Source organism: Leiobunum rupestre, chromosome 5 (genome assembly GCF_980474605.1).
Source record: "Leiobunum rupestre chromosome 5, qqLeiRupe1.1.hap1, whole genome shotgun sequence".
Taxonomy (NCBI): domain Eukaryota; kingdom Metazoa; phylum Arthropoda; class Arachnida; order Opiliones; family Sclerosomatidae; genus Leiobunum; species Leiobunum rupestre.
The window spans coordinates 65,434,791-65,455,622 of NC_143388.1; the positions used below are offsets into that span (position 1 = coordinate 65,434,791).

The window sequence follows — 20,832 nt, forward strand, 5'->3', positions numbered from 1 at the left end:
TATAAGCTCGTGTGTAACTATTATTCAGGGAAATATATACAGCTGTGTGTTACTCTACGGTGGCGTAGCTAGAGCTTTTACAGTCCGAGGTGGTCTCTATATACGTTTGCGACGGTTTTGCCTATACACTTAATTATCTTTCGCAACGCCAGTGTTGTCAAAATAAAATTATTACCAGCCACACTTGTCCATACACGGCGATAATGGCGACAAATGTTGGAATGCCCATAATGGCCCCAATCGTCAGTCCACTCATTCCTCTCTTTTGGCACTAGTAAAGAAACAGACTATTTAAAAAATTTACATCTTACTATAAAATAGAACAGACAAATTATTAAGAAAAGGTTTTTCTGTTGCGAACTTCATCTACATTCATTTTTAATAGTAAAACCACTGGAATATCACCACAACAAATTAGGAATATTTAGAATTAATCTGACACACAACCTGCGCCTATGGCAATACGAAATACAGTTGTGTGTAACGACTTAATGTAAAAATAATTGTTTATAATTGCTGTAATTTATGTTATTGACCAAATTTACAAACGATCCAATCAACGATAAAGGGGTACCTATTTTATTTCGACGCTAGCGACATCTATTGAAAAAAGAGCTACTTCACGTCGAGCCACCGCTTGCATTTTACCAGTGCGGGCATGTCGTTGGGGAGGGCAACCGCTGAGGGTTAAAACAGACGAGACAAGTAAGTGAATAATAATTCCTCCCCTCCCCACAGCCAGTCAAGCTATTAGTTTTGTTCACTCTCACTAACCTTTTAATGACTTTGGATAACATTTCAAAATAGTGTTGTAAGTCATAAAATTTAAACTGATGAACAATGTAACGCTATTAATGGTTTGTATTAGAAATTTTATATCGATAAAAATTTAAAAACATTAAAAACCCTTAAAAGGTAATTTATGTTTCAAGTTTTTATTTTTCCGATTTGCGGAAAATTTTCCGCATTTTATTTTTCCGGAAAATTAACAACACTATTTCAAATAATTCCTTTTTTAAATTTGCAGCAAATGCACGCTGTCTTGAAGTGTTAAATGAAATATCTACTTACGTAGCTAGGGTAAAAAGATGAGAGAATGAACGCCGACTGAAAAGAGAAGAATTGGGACATGGCCAGGGTGAATATCAAACAGGGGACGTTGACTTTCTTCTCTTCAGCTTTGTCGAGCACCGCCACTGCTGCCTCCACACTTGTCTTAAGCACCGTGGTGGACCCATAGTCCATCTTCCTGTATTCTCCCTGTTCAAATAAATATAAAACATCTTATAATGGCGTATAAGTAGTTAATTCTGATAAAAGCGAATTCCGGTGGGGAACTAAGAATGATATCTCTCGGTATATTTTTTTATTTTTACCGCGATTCTACCCAGCGCTAAGAATCTGAATTTCTAAGTGTCAAGTGCTTAACATCGGTCCGTTGACACTTATTTTGCCCACCTGTGAAGCGGGACTGCGACTAGGTTCAATTGATAAGGAAACTTGATTAACCCAGTCCCCATAAAACAATTAAAAAAAATCTTTTAAATTGATTACAAAATTTATTTTTTAAATTTTTGGAACTACTTCCTAATGATGTAGAATACAGGTTTTATCTTTCAATCTTCATCTGGCGTGCAAAATAGCGGGAACATTGTTCGAATAGAATTAATAAATTAAAAATAACCTTAGTGCAAAATTATGCCGCGAATTTAAACGTAAATATTTTAAATCGCTAGATTGATCGGAACATTTTACCAGAACGAGCCAACTAGCGATTTCATATTGCTAAAGAAATCTTCTCGGCGTCTTTATATTATTTGGGGAGATACGCAAAGAGTGGCGCACCCAGGGGGACTGGGTGCGGTTTCTACCCCCCCCCCCCGGAAAAATTTTGTAGAAATATTTCTGAACGACTTCAAATTTCCAACTCTCACGTCTATTTCACTTGTAAGGGCTATAAAATATAAATGAATTTTTGGCAAAAATTATTTTAATATTTTGTTTTATTCTATCACAGAATAATTATTATTTTTTTTAAAGTTTTATGCTCTTTATAGCTGAGCCTTAGATAAATTTCCAAACTACGTATTTCATAGGGTAATGTGGGAATCATTACAGGTTTTTTTTAATAAAGGGGCAAATATGTGAAATTTTTCTTTGCGAATTCTACGAATACAAGAAATTCCGATTATTTTAAATTGAGAACCGAAAATTATTTAAAATAATAATGTAAAGCACTATGGCTCCCAAAATATCTAAAAAAGTGGACTACTGTTGGTAAATGCTTCATATGGAAGACAGTTTTATTTATTTTCAGAAAATATAGCCAAAGTATCAGTGGGTTATAGCAATCGCGAGTAGTAACAACTAAAGAATTTATTCATTTTAGACTTGTCTGGAAATGAGTAGAGCTCTTCCCCCGTGGTTTTCGTTTCCGAATATGATGTACGAGATATTTCATTAGAATTTAAAAGGAAAATTAAATTTAAATAGCCATTTTTTAATTTTTTTAGTTTTGGCATGTATATTCGACACTGAATTTATTAAACTATTATTGATATAGTTTGGGTGACTGATGGTGGAAGTTAACGCGACGCCTCTTGGTATATAGGCGAACCCCTTCAGATTTAATACGAAAGATAGACTTTAAAATGGTTAACGTAACTAACCACCTCTTTATTTATTAGAGTAAGTTAGTGGCGAACGAAAGAGATTTTCATACCTGATTTATCATTTATATTAATCGCATCAACAACTTCTGAGAAATCCAGGGCCCACGGAGAGCTTAAACGAGTAGTTTAAAATTAAGGGCCCAAATAAATTCCCTGTTTTATTTTAACCATTCAATGTAAAGTCGAGATAGAGCAAGAAATCAAAAATGAATAAATAATTTTGTTGAGTCAGTAAACGCAAGTATAAATTCACTAGCCTTGAATCAACATTTTACGATGAAGTCTGTTTAACACCTAAAATCCAAGGTCTGTACTGATGACTAGCGCGGGGGTAAACAGTCGGCAAATACAACCCTTTAAAAACTCGGTGTCAGAAAGACACAGTCAGAGAAGAATGGAAAAATAAAATCAAAATTTTATTAATGATAAAAACTGATGTCGGTTTTAACGACCAAACATTACTTATTTGCTTCCTATTCAGCGCTGGTACGATATCGCCAATTACCTACTTATTCGAAAGAAATTCGTACGACAACAACTATGGTTCAATCAGAGCAGAAGCGGAGGTGATATAAGCTTCGAAATATTGGTCTAAATAACCTTTTGACCGCTCTATCCACCCCCCAGATATTACTATCATTGCAGAATATTATTCGCGAGTCATAAGGTACAATTTGATGAAGGTTGAATTTTGCCAGCAAAGGTAGAATGAATTTCTTAATAATTGGCTCTTGACCAACGTATTACCATAAAGCTTTCAGTAGAACGATTTTGAGGATGAAATAAAATTCGCTGAGACTACCGAGCAGCAGCTCACTATACTTTAGGGTGTCCTAATCATCATGTTTCAATTACTACACTTTTAATGACGTTTAATAATTTAATCATGGTAAAATAATTCCAAATAATCACTTCAATAGTGAATTAATCACTTCAATAGCGAATTAATCACTTCAATAGCGAATTAATCACTTCAATAGCGAATTAATCACTTCAATAGTGAATTAATCACTTCAATAGTTCAACACGATATAATCAGGATATAATCAATTTAATCAGGATATAATCAATTTAATCATGATATAATCAATTTAATCGGGTTATAATCAATTTAATCAGGATATAATCAATTTAATCATGATATAATCAATTTAATCATGATATAATCAATTTAATCATGATTTAATCCGTTGAATGATTTGAAACGTGTAATGATTAGATAACACAGTCAATTTACCTTTGGCAAATCCGCTAGTGAAGAGTGTGTCGACAGAACTGAATTTGCATTAAGGGTTTTCGATAGTAACTATTTAATCCCGCGTTTAGTTATAACTACGGCTATAAAGAGAATAAACACATTCAATGTTAACAGCGGAAAGGCAAAGTAAATGTAGACTAGCCAAACGAAACATGATACCGTGAGCGCGAACAAAAATACCTTTACGCCAGAGGTAAATTGTTAAGTACACAAATAATGATAGCATAATATATATTATAAACATTTCCCTTTGTTTTAACGCACATTTTTTACACTACCACCCACATCAGATTTGGATTAGCAACTAAACTGACGAGGAGACTACCCGTGGTGATAATCACCGATTTTGTTGAAACTAGGTGGGTATGTAGACCTTATGGTAACATGAAATTTCACCAAGGGAAAAGCTGCAATGGGCATTAGATTTGCTATGGCAACCGAAAATGTTTTGACAACACAGTCTCTATATTGTCCCATTGAAATTAACAATTGATCAATTTTTACATATTTTGATCAAATTGACCGAAAGTCATCAAAATATCATAAAATTCATTTTATTTGTCAATTTTGATCTATTTTTTTTTTGGTTTTGAAATTTGAATTTTTTTTCAAATTTTTCACAGGGGGTACCCTTAGAAGTGCTCAGATTGTTATTTTCAATGAGAAAATATACGTACTGTGTTGTCAAAAACATTTTCGGTTGCCATGGGAAAACTAAAGCCCATTGCAACTTTTCCCTTTGGCAATTTTCATACTACCAAGAATGTATTGAGGTTACTAAGAATATTTGAGCATAGCATTAACCCCTGGTACCATCCTCACAGCTTTTGTGGAGAAAGTTCGTCTGCATTTAAGGCGCATTCAAGGTTATACCATATAGCAAACTTGAATGGGAAAGCAGACGAATTTAAGCTACAAAGGCTGCGAGGATTGGAATCAGAATCCTGTAGTCCAATATTCTTAGTAACTTCAATACATTCTTGATACTACCATAAGGTCTACCTAACCCCCGAGATTCAACAAAATCGGTGATAGCCACCTCGGGTAGTCTCCTTGTGAGTCGTACATCATCAAGCACCAACAATGTCATTCCCTCGAAACAACTACCTTCGCAGATTCCCGTTAATTTTTCAAAATTCGTTTTAAGATAACAAAATATTGCTGCTGTTAAACACTTCATGTAATGCTTTTCTAATATTTAAGTATGGACTTAAAACAAAGATTAATAATTTTAAATTAAATAACTAAAACTACTTGACCGCTCCCAAATATAATAAATTAACCAAATTTAATTTAAAATGACGCCTATTTACTAGAGTGTAGTACCAACTGTAAAACCGCTCTTTTCATGGTAGCTTGTAGCGAGTAAACGAAAAGATTGAGATATTTTTATTTTGCGTGAAGTCTTATTTTATTTGAATTTACGCGTTGAAGTCTTCACCCACTCGCTTTCCGTTTTTACACACAATCCTAAGGATTTATGTGTATTAGTCTCACGTACAGTGTAGCCGTTGCCGATGCCGATGCCGCCGATGGCGCCGTGTCGCGCATATCTCTTCAACGGTTAGGGCTAGAAGAGTCAATGATATCTCGTTCGAATGTACATACATCGCCATTGATAGCCTTTCATAAAGTTTTCAAATCGGAGCCCAAGAAGTTCGGTGATTTCCTTTATGTGGTAGATATTTTCTTTAAAATTAAGTCCGACAACGTTAAAAAATATAATTGGATAGGTTAGGATTGAGCGGAACTACAACTTCGGTTATATCAGTAAATATTAAATTTAAGTATAGTTTTCAGTGTAATTTACCGTACCCCAATTTTCGTGGTTTTATATTTTCGCCTAAAAATCTATATATAGTTCCTTAATTTAAGTCCTATTTTCATGAAAGTTATATTTTTTAATAGCTGTGGTTTTTTTTTTTATTCAAGGAAGAAAGGGCTGATTTGAGTCTGAGAAGACCGCCACCCCGGCGAAACACCATCTGATTCATCAGGGCGAGATATGTGTAACGGCCACGCCAACGGGGGGATACGTGGGGACAGGGGTGGGGACACCCGTGGTGGAAGTATTCCGACCACCCGTTGGGGAATTGGTAGTCGTCCTCACACGACCATCCACAAACTCTGCCTCCCGGACGCCTGGGATTACAGGAGTGAGCCACCACTCCCGGCAATAGCTGTGGTTTACATTTAACCTAGAATTGCCAATACGTTCCTTAAATTTAATTCTAAGTCAGGTGTTTTGGACAGCGTATACGGACCCCCGCAATTTCCAACATTGCAAATCCGGGTGTTTATAGAGGTCTGGGCGCCCGTTTCCCTCTGGCGTTTTTCAAGGCCGTTCAGAGTGGGCCGCGCTTTCAATGTATGACCAGAAGTAACAATTAAGTATGACACTGATCGGCCTAGTCTTCGGCGTATGACCAGAAGTAATAAGTGTGACACTCAACGTAACAAATAAGTGTGACACTCAACGTAACAAATAAGTGTGACACTCAACGTAGCAATTAAGTGTGACACTCAACGTAACAATTAAGTGTGACAATCAACGTAACAAATAAGTGTGATCAGAAGTAACAAATAAGTGTGATCAGAAGTAACAAATAAGTGTGATCAGAAGTAACAAATAAGTGTGATCAGAAGTAACAAATAAGTATGAAACTGATCGAACTAGTCTTTGTCGTATAACCAGAAGAAATAAGTGTGACATTCAACGGCTGACTAGTAGTAACAAATAAGTGTAATCAGAAGTAAAAAATAAGAGTAACAGATCGAAGGAATCTTCGATGCTTTTAAAGTATGACTAGAAGTAACAAATAAGTGTAAATATGTATATATGTGTGAACGTGGATATATTTTGGTTGTGATACCGGCGTTGCAGGTTGCTGTGAATAGCTCAAACAAACTTAACACATTAGAAAGATTGTGTGTATTCTGACCGTCGTACGTCTTGTTATAGCGTGTTGCGTTCACAGAATCACAGTGACCTACATTTTACGGTGTTTGAATAAATATGTAAACAAATAAGGTTGTGGTGCTCTTTCAATTTACGATTCCAATAATTGGCTTCTCTCTTATAAATCCCTTCGATTTCTTTTTTCTTGTTTTCCATTTCCTTTTATTTGCTTCTTTGTCAATTTCGCAATGGTTTCTATTAAGGGCTACTGGTAATACTGAAAAATGTTACAAATAACCCAGTGATAAATTTTAAGATATTCGTAGGTCCTGGGCACTAAGACCTTTGAAGGCCCTATTTCTAAGAAGATATTTTTTAAGGATTTTTTGTGACCATTTGATAAAACGGCCCTGATAAGCCTTTTCCGGTAAAACGCCGACCTCGGGATGCTCAACAAATTACAATTTACAACCAGTTTCCTATTGTTTGAATGTAGTCACATGAGCAGACGTCCTGCTTGAAACTTTCGCTTGTGCGTGAAAATATCTAGTAGGATTTGATTGACGCTACAAGCGAGTCCCGATCTAGTTTCGCAAGCCCACGCAACTAGCACCAAATACAACCGTGGATGAAAACTGTAATGAGCGTTTTTTCTAATTTTTGGGCGTTATTGTCATATTTAAAATTTTTTTATGGTTTTATTATTGTTTTATGGTGTTATTGGCCACGTTCAGTAACGCTCAACGGACTCACCGTTGCTCAAAGGTATCGTGAAGTCATACAAACGGAGAATGGCACAAATCTTAATATAATTGTCGTTAATCTTAATGAATTAATTGATATTTTATTTTTTTGTGTATAAAAATGTAAAAAATTACGAAAAAAACCAAATAATTAAGAAAATTTGCAATATTTTATCTAAATTATTTGTATACGTGGGAATTTCTTTGAAGCAATATTCTACGTCACGTTGAACAACGGTCTCAACGGAAATATATTTTTCAGGAAACGGTTTCTTCTCCGTTGAGTCTTTCTGAACGCAGCCATTGTCGAATTTTCCTTTTTTTTTCGGTTCTTCTCTAATTTGAATTTCTCGGGGGTTCATGTCCAATTTGAATTTCTCGGGGGTTCATGTCCAATTTGAATTTCTCGGGGGCTCATGTCCAATTTGAATTTCTCGGGGTTTCATGTTCAATATGAATTTCTCGGGGGTTCATGTCCAATTTGAATTTCTCGGAGGCTCATGTCCAATTTGAATTTCTCGGGGGTTCATGTCCAATTTGAATTTCTCGGGGGCTCATGTCCAATTTGAATTTATCGGGGGTTCATGTTCAATTTGAATTTCTCGGGGGTTCATGTCCAATTTGAATTTCTCGGGGGTTCATGTCCAATTTGAATTTCTCGGGGGTTCATGTCCAATTTGAATTTCTCGGGGGTTCATGTCCAATTTGAATTTCTCGGGGGTTCATGTCCAATTTGAATTTCTCGGGGTTCATGTCCAATTTGAATTTCTCGGGGGTTCATGTTCAATTTGAATTTCTCGGAGGCTCATGTCCAATTTGAATTTCTCGGGGGCTCATGTCCAATTTGAATTTCTCGGGGGCTCATGTCCAATTTGAATTTATCGGGGGTTCATGTTCAATTTGAATTTCTCGGGGGTTCATGTCCAATTTGAATTTCTCGGGGGTTCATGTCCAATTTGAATTTCTCGGGGGTTCATGTCCAATTTGAATTTCTCGGGGGTTCATGTCCAATTTGAATTTCTCGGGGGTTCATGTCCAATTTGAATTTCTCGGGGGCTCATGTCCAATTTGAATTTCTCGGGGGTTCATGTTCAATTTGAATTTCTCGGGGGTTCATGTCCAATTTGAATTTCTCGGAGGCTCATGTCCAATTTGAATTTCTCGGGGGTTCATGTCCAATTTGAATTTCTCAGGGGCTCATGTCCAATTTGAATTTATCGGGGGTTCATGTTCAATTTGAATTTCTCGGGGGTTCATGTCCAATTTGAATTTCTCGGGGGTTCATGTCCAATTTGAATTTCTCGGGGGTTCATGTCCAATTTGAATTTCTCGGGGGTTCATGTCCAATTTGAATTTCTCGGGGGTTCATGTCCAATTTGAATTTCTCGGGGGTTCATGTCCAATTTGAATTTCTCGGGGGTTCATGCCCAATTTGAATTTTTCGGGATGTTATTATCGAATTTGAACTTATTGACGACTCTTGTCCAACCTGAATTTTTTGGCTGTTTACATCCAGTTTGAGTATTTGTGGAATATTTCGAACATTGCGTGGTTTGGTACGGTTTTCAATTTTCGCCAACATTTTTTCATTTTTTTACTTTTTGGCGGTTATTTCATTTTTGGATGTTCTTGCCGTTGTTTGCAACTTTGACTGATTTTGGTCGGAGCGTCTAACTGCCAGGTATTGACGCCAACTAATTTTCGTTTACAACCAAATTTCTATTAAAACTTCAAAAAATTGCCAAAGTTAATATAACGTTAATTTCAGCGAAATAACGACCAATTATTCAATCGCAATATAAAATTGGCCAATTTGAGACCTTATCCACTCATATTTATCATCATCAACGGCACAACTGATTCTGTCAACAAAGAGAGTCTTGCTATTTAGCTCTAATTTTTCTTACTTTTTTTCATATTTTCCCTGATGTATTCGAATTTACACAAATTATTTTCAAATTACCAACCATTTTTCGATCTTTCCCAAATTAGTTTGAATTTACCCAACTTTACTTTATCTTACCGAATTTAACTCGAATTTTCCTTAATAAATTAATATTTTTCTTAATTTACTAGTATTTACACAATTGATTAAACTTTGTCCAATCTAGTCAAATTAACCAAAATTTATTTAGATCTACCCAAACTTTACTTATCTTACTGAATTTTACTCTTATATAACCCAAATTATTCGAATTTACCAGAATTTACTGGATTTTTCGGTTTTACCCAATTTATGAAACTTTGTCCAATTTAGTAGAAATTACTTAAATAAAATTGGATTTGGTTACTATTAATTGCATTTATTCCCAAATACTTAATTGATTGAAATTTACCGTAATTTGGTTGCATTTACCCAACGACAGGCGAATTAACCCAAAAATAGTCTCTATTGCCTTAAAATTGTAAAATGTTCTCTATTTTTTTCATTTCATTGTTTTCCATGTTAAATCACATAGAGAAACGTTTATTTTGTATTGTCCAAAATATTTACGGTTGCCATGGCAAGAAGATAGCCCAGAGTAACTTTTCCTATTATAAATTTTCAAGTTACGTTAAGGTCTACTAATTCCCGAGTTTTAACAAAAACGGTGGGTTACCCTAGGAAGATGAATGACTCGTATCCATCCTAATAGCATATGTAACATAATTACTCATAAGTATGCCACTGTACCTTAATTCCATTCAAAAATCTTCATTAACGGTTTGTTTCACCACGAACCAGTAAAAAGGAGGACTGCGTTAGATTTTAACCTTTTTATTCATCCTACATGTAGTAATTTTGGGAGTCACACTATTGGCTACAAACATCTGTATTTAAGCCAATGGAAAACCTCTAAATTGAGAAGGAAAAGTATCTGCAAAAATTCCAACCCCAGAAAAGCTCAACCTGAATTTCAACTTTTTTTTCCAATAACCCTGCTTCTTTTATTTGACAATGCAAATATATTTTAGAACCTGAGTCTACGAAACAATTATCAGCACTTGACACTATATTATAACTCATTTTAACACCTAAGCCTTGGTGGTTCAAACAGGTTTGTGAACTAAAATAATGGCCGTCGGTTTATCAGACGTAGAGCTAATTGTGCGACGGCATAATCGGCATTTCAGATTTGATGACGTCAAATATTACATCAAATATGATGTCAAATATTACGTAGGGTACGGATGACGCAATATCTGTGAAACAAACCGTTAGTGAAGAAATAGAGCTAGTGAGTAATTATGTTACATATGCTAAAAGGTTAGATGTTATCGGCTACGGCAGATTGATTTGGTCATGGTGGCAAAATGTATTTGATCGGTGGGGTTAGATACGGTATTCCTAAAAAGGGCTATGATTCGATGAAAGAACAGAGATCGGAATGAACTCGGAAGTAGAGTATAACTGCTTTCTGAAACGTTCCATAGCAGTGGCGTAGCCAGGATCTGGTTTCGGGCGGGCCACGCCATTGAAAAAAAAGTAAAAAAATTAAAATATTTGTACATACGACCATACATTTTGGGGGGGGGGCATGTGCCCCCTGTGCCCCCCTGGCTACGCCACTGTTCCATAGATGACAATAAAATAAATTCTTAAGAGGGATATTTGTCCCTTTATCAGAGTGTATGCGCCAGATTAAAAGGGCTAAGATAAAAGTGTATTTACCGGAAAGAGATTTGGCGACTTTGACCTCATCGTTCCTCTTCCTAATCCATATTGAAACCCGCAACAACGTTGTCTGCAATTTACCCTTATTAAGACTTGCAAGGTAGGGTTCGGCCAAATTCTCATTTCACATTCTGTGATTTGTAAATTCGAGTACGACAAACCACTCGCGTAAAGAGGAAACTCAGTAATGGAGAATGCTTTCCTTCTGAGATTGAGGTGTTTCATTAACCCTCTAATCGTAATACTAATGAAATACAAATCTTATCAGCAGGAAGTGTTATTGCTTTTCTCCGTTCTAAATTTTTTTTTATTAATATAGGAAGTTATTATCATATTTGTGATTATTACAAATTGTAATACATAGTTTGCATCCCTACGTCATCAATGACGCAGTTCCAAGTATAGATATAAGAACCAAGAATAAATATTTAATTTGAGCAAGAATGAACGGTTCTTTGCCGCCATTTTGAAGGTGTAGATTTCTTAGTAAAACGGGAGGGTTAACAGTTTCAATCGTCTGTTTGCGGATTTTAATTATTTTCAAATGATTAAGGATTTATTTTCACGTTAAAAATGGTTATCTGCCTGGTTAAAAATTGTTCGAGTAGTTCAATTACCAAGGGAGAGCGAAAATTGTTTATTTTATTCGATAGTGAAGGTAAGTGTAAAAAGGATGACCGCAAAGGCCTAACTTTGATAAGCTTTGTTAACTTCTTTTCGTAGATATTTCTGCCGTAATTTGATATTTTATTTAAATAACCCGGCCTTAGAATCTTATCTGGCTTTGTTTAGGGCCCATTTAAAATTTTAAAGCATAAATCTAATACGTTTTGTAGCTTTGACGAGATTACCAACAAAATGGCTACCTATTTAGTAGCTACGCGCGAAATGGTTTGAATTTTTGATCGCCCTCCCAGTTTCCTTGGAGACCATAGGCCCCTCCCTTCGGTGCAAACTATGAATACAGATAAACATTAACTGAAATTGTGGGTTTACATGTCAGAAGTAAATTACCTTCCTGAAAACGTTGATGCATTTTTATTATGCGGATGTCTTTATACATACACTAATTCGCGCATGGTGCCCGCGGATCGTCTCAACATTATTGGAATTACCATAAGTTTATAATAAACGTAAGTATGACACTTTCTATTCCCCCGTGCAAATTTTTAATGAAAGTCTGTATCGCCGACGGTCTGCCGGTAGCCTTTTCGCCGCTTCCACGGACCAGCCAAGGCCTATTAAAAATTGAAATGCTTTCAAAAAAGTAAGTAACGCTTACTTTTGGAAGATAATGAGGAATTATTGAATCCGAAGATAAAAATAACCCATATAAACACTGGCTCCATTTCAGAAGTTAGTTTTTATCGAATTTCAAACATAAACGGGTGTACGCTCGTATTTCATCAAACTAACCAACTATTTTGCCAACGGAAAGAGTAAGAAGGGACGAGATTCCTGTTCGGAAACTTCCTATTTCGCAATCACTCCACGAGAGATTATCATTAACCGAATTATGTTATATTACAATAGATATTTACAATAGTTCATATCTTAAGCGAATGCAAAAAAGCTACAAAAATACAAAATTATTTTAAATCAATTTATACAATTTTTTAAAATCAGAATTTTAATTTTACAGTTATGTTAAATAATTATTGTAAACTAAGGTTTATTCAATTTAATTAGTATTTTGACAGTGGCGTAAATAGCGCCCCCGCAGACCCCGCGGTGCGGGAGGGGGCAAGAACTAGGGGCCCCCAAACGTTTATGATTAAAATCGGTGCTATTTAGAAGGGCCCTGAGTAGTTTTTCGCGGGGGGGCCCCGGGGTTCCTAGTTACGCTACTGTATTTTGATCAAATTCTTAACAAGCAGGATCTTCTTTAAACATATCATTGTTCATTACCTTAATGAAAAATTGACTGGGTTGTTCAAAATGCATTTTGAAAATGCAAAAGTTAGAAAAAGTATTTTGCATTTTACATTTTGTAGGTTTGATATGTGGAAAACATTTTCAAAATGTTTTTTTACTCTGATACCATCATCCCAGCCGCTCGATCCCAGCCGCTCGATCCCAGCTCTTGTAGAGAAAGTTCGTCTGCTATTTACTTCCAAGTAATCATAGATGGCGATACTCAAAAGCAGATAAACATTCGTGCAGTGCCACCGCTTTATTTCCCTCGCTGACTGCGAGGATGGTTTTGAAATCTCTACGTAATTTTTATTAATAACTAATTAATAGTTTATCATTTTGTATTTTTAAAAACCATTTTCAAAATTTATGCATTTTGCATTTTATTTTGAGCTGCAAAAACCATTTTACATTTTGCATTTAGAAAAACCAATTTTCAAAATGCATTTTGTATTTTGCATTTTGAATTATAGAAAAAGTATTTTGCATTTTGAGTTACGGAGGAAATATTTTGGATTTTGAGTTACAAGGAAAATATTTTGCATTTTGAAAAAAAAGCATTTTGAACAACCCTGAAAATTGGAGCCCAATGAATGGTACAGTTAACGTTCCCACAAATAAGGCACCTGCCTACATGTAAGAAGACCGCAAATAACATAGTTTCCCTGGCGAACAAAATCGTGAAAACATTTTTTATCACGTTCTTTGGAATAGATTCTATATGATTATAGCCTAAAACCAAAGGCACTACCTTTTTGAATTTAAAAGTTTGAGAACATAAATAGTTAAACAAAATTAACATGGTTGGCTTACATATTACAATTTGACGTACATAAATGTAATAAGGTATAAACTACTCAGAATTTGTTTACCCGATATGCAAACCAATTCCAAGGCTTACACTGTGAGTAAAATTGTTATATTGTTTCGGACATTTTCTGTCATATTAAAACGTCAAAAGTTTGTGCACCCACTCCTTGGGCACCCACGGTTTGAGTTGCAAACGAAGCTCTGGTCGGCTGTCGCGCCACGGCGCCGTCAATGACCTACTTAAACGCGCCCTCATTTCTGCCGGTGTTCCGGCCATTCTTGAACCCCCCGGCCTGTCGCGGGACGATAGGAAACGACCCGATGGCATGACATTGGTCCCATGGTCCGGTGGAAAATCCCTGGTCTGGGACTTTACGTGCACCGACCCTCTAGCCCCGTCCTACTTGGCGTCTTCCTCTTCGGGCGGGATGGTCTGGCCTTGATCCATTCGATAGGCCTTCGGATAAAGGAGGTCACAGGCGAGCATCGGTCGGTGACTTTCCTCTTGCAACGGATCGCCATCGCGGTGCAGAGAGGCAATGCGGCCTCAGTACTAAACACTTTCCCTCCGGGCGCCTCCCTAGGTGATTGTTTGTACTCCCTGCCCTAAGTGTTCCTGTGGGTGTTTTTTTTATTATTATTATTTTTGTACCGGATAATTTTTAAAATTTAATTAAAAATTAAAAAAATAAAAATAATCATAAGCAAAAGATCCGAGGAATTTTCGATCAAAATAAGATAAAATAAAATATATTACAAATTAAAAAAAAAGTTTGTGGTGTGAAATTTGTTTTGTATTCGTATGAAATGGGACACATTATCTTCGGTTATAAATAGCAGTAGCTGCGAGACCTACTTCTCAATGCGTGTACTTGGATAATTGTGATTACTTGCAACTCTCGTTTGTGTTCTTATCGAAGCAGTGAAACCAATGTCACCGGTGAATACGTATTTGCTAGCGTCAGTGGCGTTGACAAAGGGAGGTTTTCCCTGTCCAAACCCCCCTTCAATGTAGCTTAGGCTGTACTCAGATTTCACCCCTTCTCGAACCCTCTCAGGTATTTTACATAATTAGAAGGATTTCTGGCTACGCTACTGGCTATCTTGAAGAAAAAATTGAGCGGATGTTTAAATTAATATTGAAGCTACTAGGCAATTAGGCATCTGATTGCAAAGATTAAATCGCGCTTTAAATTATTAAATCGTAATTGAAATACATAAATCGCGTTGAAATTTTTAAATCGCGATTGAAATTTAAAATCGTGAATGAGTAGAAGGAAAGTAAGGTCGACCCGTCAGTCCCAGGTTCAGGTTTAGGTTCGGGATCGAGATCCGGGATTTAAGGGGTGAAATGGGGGTAAAATCATCGAAAAGTCAATGTATTTATGATATTTCTCGCGACGATTTGTTTTTTCGTATATCAACATATTGTGTTCAGGCCAGCTTGTTCATTTATCTCTGCTTATCTTGAAAGACACTTGAACGTATATCTTATTGCGTTTTATCGTACGAAATAAGTTGAAATGATGTAAAAAGTGATAACCTAGGCGGCGCGCGCGGATTCCTCGGGAGGCGCGGTTAATTTGAATTTTAGAGTGTTTTGACGTCATGGAATATTCGTTGTTAAAGTAGAATGGAAATATTTTTAAACTTCATTTTAATATCATTGTAGTACTTAAATATGATTGTCACTTGAATCTATCTCACGAGTATTTCAAACGAATATTTCAAACGAATATTTCAAGTTTAAGTATGAGAAACGTATCGTTCTCAAATGATACTTGAATATACTATAAAAGGGGTTGTATAGGGTTGTGGGAGGTCATTCCACGGTTAACTGCGGTAGCTATATTCAATATGCCTAAAGCTCAGTATACATGTCCTACGTGCGCGAAAAGTTTCGCTACCAAGTCCCCCTTAAATCGGCATGTTAGAGAAGTGCATGGTGATAGACATAAGTTTGTCTGTGAAGTATGTGGTAAGAATGTGGCTAGATTGGAAAATTTCAAGAGCCATCAACGAACTCATGACTTGAACGCACCCGGCCCTTCCGAACCCATGGACCTGTCTCGCACACCGTCGCCAATGCAACGTTCGCCATCACCAACCCGTCCACCGTCACCTAGTTTGCTTCAAGGCATTCAACTGGAATCTACCCGTACACAGCCATCTACATCAGCTTTACCCGACATTCTAACACCATCACCTGTTCCCGCCTCACCAATACTTGATGAAACACCACCAGCATCCCCAACTATGGTCCAGGCTTTGAACGATACGCTAGCCTCTATCCGTTACAATGCCGAAGATTATGATATTGATGTGGGGATGTTTATTGGACGTTACCGAGCCGCTTTCCGTAAATTTTTAGTAGAAAGACTGGCTAGTAAACGTGGAATTAAGTGGTTCCTACTCGTAAGATCTGTTTATATGAGACCCTTAGGAGGTATGGAACAAAGAGCGGAAGTACGACCCTACTTCCGAAGCACTATGCAAACAACATTAACGCTCGATGTCATTGAAAACCAGCTGGACGACTGCATTGAAACAATACAGTCAGCAGCGGAAAACTTTGAAGCGACAGGTATATGTACTAAATATAAAAGTTATATTTTGAACTAAAACATTATATTTTTGATAGGATCGGGTTGGGTAATTGATCGTATTCTGTATGTAGAATTAAATGTAGCATCTTACCAGCCGTTACGGGGGTCATCGTATATGGAACTACCTGAAAAACTATCTCAACGTCGAGCGATTCTTAATATTAGAAACGAAAATGATGAGAAATGTTTTCTCTGGTCAATTCTAGCTAAACTTCACCCAGTTCCTTGGACTCAAAACCCTCACCGTGTTACCAAATATAGACCTTATGAAAATGAACTTGATACCAGTGGCATATATTTTCCTTTCAAATTAAACGCTATGGAACTTAAAAAATTTTAATTAATGAATAATTTATCAATATCTGTTTTTGGCTTCTCGGGAGATATATTCCCCCTTTACGTAAGCGCTAACAAGTGTGGTGAGGAAAGGGAGTTTGATTTGCTATACATCACCGATGAAACTAAAGATATTGACGATGGGAATAGACATTACTGTCTTATACGAGACCTAGGAAAACTGTTACAGCATCTAATAAAAAACAGAAGCACAAGTTATTACTGCAGGTAATTTAGTTTCCAATATATTAGTTTGCAATCTACTAATTATTTTCTGTATTAGAATGTGTCTTCACCGATTCAGCGGTAATAACGCTGAACAGCGACGTGATGCCCATATCGAAGAATGCGCTACCCACGGCGTCCAAAAAACAGTTTTCCCTACCAAGAAGAAGACGCTTTATTTTGATAAATATGAGTGGACGGAAAAAGTAAAAATTAAAATTATTTAATTTAACTCTTAATGAAATGAAATTATTAGGTGCAGTATGTATTTTACGCCGATTTTGAAGCAATCCTACCGAGAGTTCAAGGATGTGATCTAGATCCTGATATAAATACCAGCAAAGTAAACATGCATATCAGCTGCGCGTATTCGTGGGTGCTTGTTGGACCTAACGGTAAGTTATTTGGCAAAATTCCCTTTTAGATATATTTTAAGAGAATACTTATAGGTGTACCTGTTCGAACCGATTGCTATCGAGGTCAAGATGCAACTCGAAGATTTCTGGAGTCTATTCTGGAATTAGAGAAGGAGTTGATGGAACTCATTGAGACAAATGTACCAATGATTATTACCCTGGATGAGGAGGAACAGTTTCAAGCTGCTACGCATTGCTACATTTGTCAGAAACAGCTAAATCAGGGAAATATGCCCGCTGTTCGAGATCATTGTCATTTCACTGGGAAATACAGGGGGCCAGCGCATAGCCTCTGTAATCTTCAAAAGAAAGTTCCAGAATTTATCCCTATTTTCCTTCATAACCTTAGCAGGTGAATTTATCAAGTTAATTAACCAGGAAATAAACCTAATAATAATAAATCTTCATAGATACGATTTACATCTTATATGTCAGGAGATTGGTTATTTTAAGGAACAGACACTTGACTGTATTCCTTCCACTAGCGAAAATTATATTTCACTCAAACTAGGTAAAATATTGTTAATTATGAATTTAACCTTAACAGTAATTTTATTATTATTTTTAGGGAGATTTCGGTTTTTAGACTCTTATCGATTTCTAAGAGATAGCCTCGATGCTCTAGTATCTAATCTCGTTTTGGAAGGAGCCAGTAAATTTCAGATTGTTAAGAAATATTTTGAAAGTGATAAAGTTCAACTGCTTTTGCGAAAGGGAGTCTACCCGTACGAGTATATGGACGATGAAAAGAAATTTGACGAGACGATGCTGCCACCTAGAGAAGCGTTTTTCAGTTCATTGAAAAATCAAAATATTTTAGAATCTGATTATTTACACGCCCAAAATGTTTGGACAGCGTTTAATATTCAAACATTAGGTAAAATTACTATAGTATAAATATTTGAAATCTCTTAACCTCGGTTTTCGTAGGGGAATACACCGACCTCTATGTGAAAAGCGATGCGTTGCTCTTAGCCGACGTTTTTGAAAATTTTAGAACATTATCTATAACTCATTATAAATTAGATCCCGCTCACGCTTACACCGCACCAGGTTTAGCCTGGCAAGCAGCTTTGAAGATGACCGATGTTCGCCTCGATCTCATACTTGATATAGATCAACACTTATTTATTGAAAAGGGTAACGCTTTTTGATATTTTAAATATTATTGTATTTACATTGAATTTTTAGGTATTCGAGGCGGTGTCTCAATGATCTTAACTCGTTATTCTGAAGCGAATAACAAATATATGCCCGACACATATGATTCGTCTAAAGAGAGCAGTTATATATGCTATTTAGGTAATTTACATTTAAAAAAAAATTTTAATTATTTTAATTTTAATTATATTAATTAACTTAATTTAACTTAATTGAAGATGCTAATAATTTGTACGGTGCTGTTATGTGTGAACCACTACCGCTAGGCGACTTCCAGTGGGTTCAGGAGGATGATTTGCAAACACTCTGTGAAAATATTCTGAGTATTCCCAATAACGTTGAAAACGGATACATTTTAGAGGTAAATAACAAGTGTTATAATTATTGAATTATATTTTTAAAGAATTGTTTCCTTTGCAGGTGGATCTTGAATATCCTCCAGAGTTGCATGACTTACATAACGATCTCCCAGTAGCGGCGGAATCTAAAGTTATTACACATGATATGCTATCTCCATACTCCAAAGATCTCTTAGGAAAATTAAATATTAAGGAGAATCAAAGTCTACCAAAACTTCTTCCTAATTTAAATAATAAAGAGAAATACATAGTACATTACCGCAATTTAAAATATTATGTAGAATTAGGTTTGAAAATAACCAAGGTTCATCGAGCTCTAACCTTCACTCAAGGGAAATGGTTAGAAAAATATGTTAAATTCAACACTGAACAGAGGAAATTATCCAAGAGCTCATTTGAAAAGAATTTCTGGAAACTTATGGTTAACTCTGTTTTCGGGTAAATCAATTTAAATAATTTATTGCTGTTTTTTTTCCCTTACTTCATTTAATTCTTTAGAAAAACAATGGAAAATTTACGGAAGCATATAAATTTCGAGTTGATTCATAAACCAGAAAGAATGTTAAAATTTACAAGTTCCCCGCAGTTTGAACACTTTACCATCTTTAATGACGAGTTAGCCGGCGCTCATAAGAAGAGAGCCAAAATTGTTCTTAACCGGCCTATATTTACCGGATTCACCATTCTAGATTTATCCAAGGAGCTCATGTATCGGTTCCATTATGGATTCATAACAAATACGTACGGGGACAAAGCATCACTATTATTTACAGACACTGGTAATTTAATTTAATATGCATTTTTTATTTAAATAGTACTAATATATAAAATATTTACAGACAGTCTAACGTACAACATTAAGACGGATGATGTTTATAAAGACTTTGAAGTTCATAAAAACCGCTTTGACTTCTCTGATTATCCACCTTCGCATTTCCTTCATTCTAATCAGAATAAAAAAGCTCTCGGTTATTTTAAAGACGAGACAAATTCGCAGTTAATTCAAAGCTTTGTAGGACTTCGTCCAAAGCTTTATTCTATTAAATTGTACGGGGAGTCTAAGACCGCTGAAGAGATAGAAAAGGAGTTGCGATTGGGGAAATCTTTAGAGTCAATTTTAATCCATAAAAAGGTTTGTAAGGGCGTTGCCATGAACGTTATTAGAAACGTCATCCGCCACGAAGACTATGAACGTTGTCTTTTTAATCAAGAAACCATGTCAGCCGAGATGATGCGTATAGCTAGTTTCAAGCATGAGCTATTTACTTTAAATACTAGAAAACTTTGTTTATCACCAAATGATGATAAGAGATATATTCTACCCTGCGGGGTTCGTACATTAGCGCACGGGCATAAAGATATTGAAAAATGATAATGAATGCTTGTATTTATGTATATTTAAAAACTACTATTGCTATAAATTGTAAAAATTACGTTATTGAATACCTTTTGCACATAAACTCTTTAATCATTTTATCGTTTACATTTTTATCTTTCTTAAACCTAGACACAATGTTATACATTTCTATTCCTTTACACCTGTTTATAGCAAAATAGATACAGAATGCTCCACACGTATTACTAGAATTACTCTGTAATTGATTAGAATTAAAAGTAACAGTTTTACTGTTTCGTTCAATAAAGTCATTAAATTTAAAATAATCTGGCGGGTTTCCAAAGGAATCCATGAATTCACTATTTTTATGTTTAGAAAAATATATTAGAACCCAGTGTTCTGAAGGTTCAGTACTCGTATCGGTGTTTACAATAAATAGAGA

The 20,832-nt window shown here is 35.8% G+C and overlaps 2 protein-coding genes and 1 long non-coding RNA gene across 9 annotated transcripts in view; 2 read left to right on the forward strand and 1 right to left on the reverse strand.

Annotated features, from left to right (window-relative positions):
- LOC149945615 (MFS-type transporter SLC18B1-like) overlaps window positions 1–20,832 on the reverse strand; it is a 74,714-nt gene that overhangs the window by 43,994 nt on the left and 9,888 nt on the right. For 4 of the 7 annotated variants that reach the window (XR_016481006.1, XR_016481005.1, XM_090175724.1 and 1 more), the window contains exons 1-3: window positions 11,225–11,395; window positions 1,072–1,260; window positions 176–271 (exon numbers count right to left, since the gene is read on the reverse strand). Coding sequence is in view for 2 of the 7 variants with exons in the window: in XM_090175724.1 (XP_090031850.1) it covers window positions 176–271; window positions 1,072–1,260; window positions 11,225–11,350 (411 nt within the window). In the remaining 5 variants the exon portion in view is untranslated. Of the gene's footprint in view, window positions 1–175; window positions 272–1,071; window positions 1,261–2,722; window positions 2,836–3,909; window positions 4,042–11,224; window positions 11,396–20,832 lie in introns of those variants that run through there. The other 3 variants (XR_016481007.1, XR_016481008.1, XR_016481009.1) reach the window with 3 other exon arrangements.
- LOC149945617 (uncharacterized) lies at window positions 3,193–6,569 on the forward strand. Its single transcript, XR_016481010.1, has 3 exons — window positions 3,193–3,238; window positions 3,300–3,375; window positions 5,863–6,569. It is a non-coding gene; the product is annotated as an uncharacterized LOC149945617 (long non-coding RNA).
- LOC149945618 (uncharacterized) lies at window positions 16,917–20,618 on the forward strand. Its single transcript, XM_090176634.1, has 12 exons — window positions 16,917–17,121; window positions 17,177–17,324; window positions 17,375–17,513; window positions 17,568–17,886; window positions 17,945–18,045; window positions 18,103–18,411; window positions 18,465–18,674; window positions 18,726–18,836; window positions 18,914–19,056; window positions 19,116–19,492; window positions 19,553–19,833; window positions 19,894–20,618. The coding sequence occupies exons 2-12, from the start codon at window positions 17,178–17,180 to the stop codon at window positions 20,424–20,426; spliced, it is 2,670 nt and encodes an 889-aa protein (XP_090032760.1). The 5' UTR covers window positions 16,917–17,121; window position 17,177; the 3' UTR covers window positions 20,427–20,618.

Coding starts and splice junctions, on each gene's coding strand:
- LOC149945618 (XM_090176634.1), top strand. CDS start 17,178: ATGTGTCTTCACCGATTCAGCGGTAATAACGCTGAACAGCGACGTGAT. Junction 17,514..17,567: donor GGTGCTTGTTGGACCTAACG/GTAAGTTATTTG, acceptor GAATACTTATAG/GTGTACCTGTTCGAACCGAT. Junction 19,834..19,893: donor ACTATTATTTACAGACACTG/GTAATTTAATTT, acceptor AAATATTTACAG/ACAGTCTAACGTACAACATT.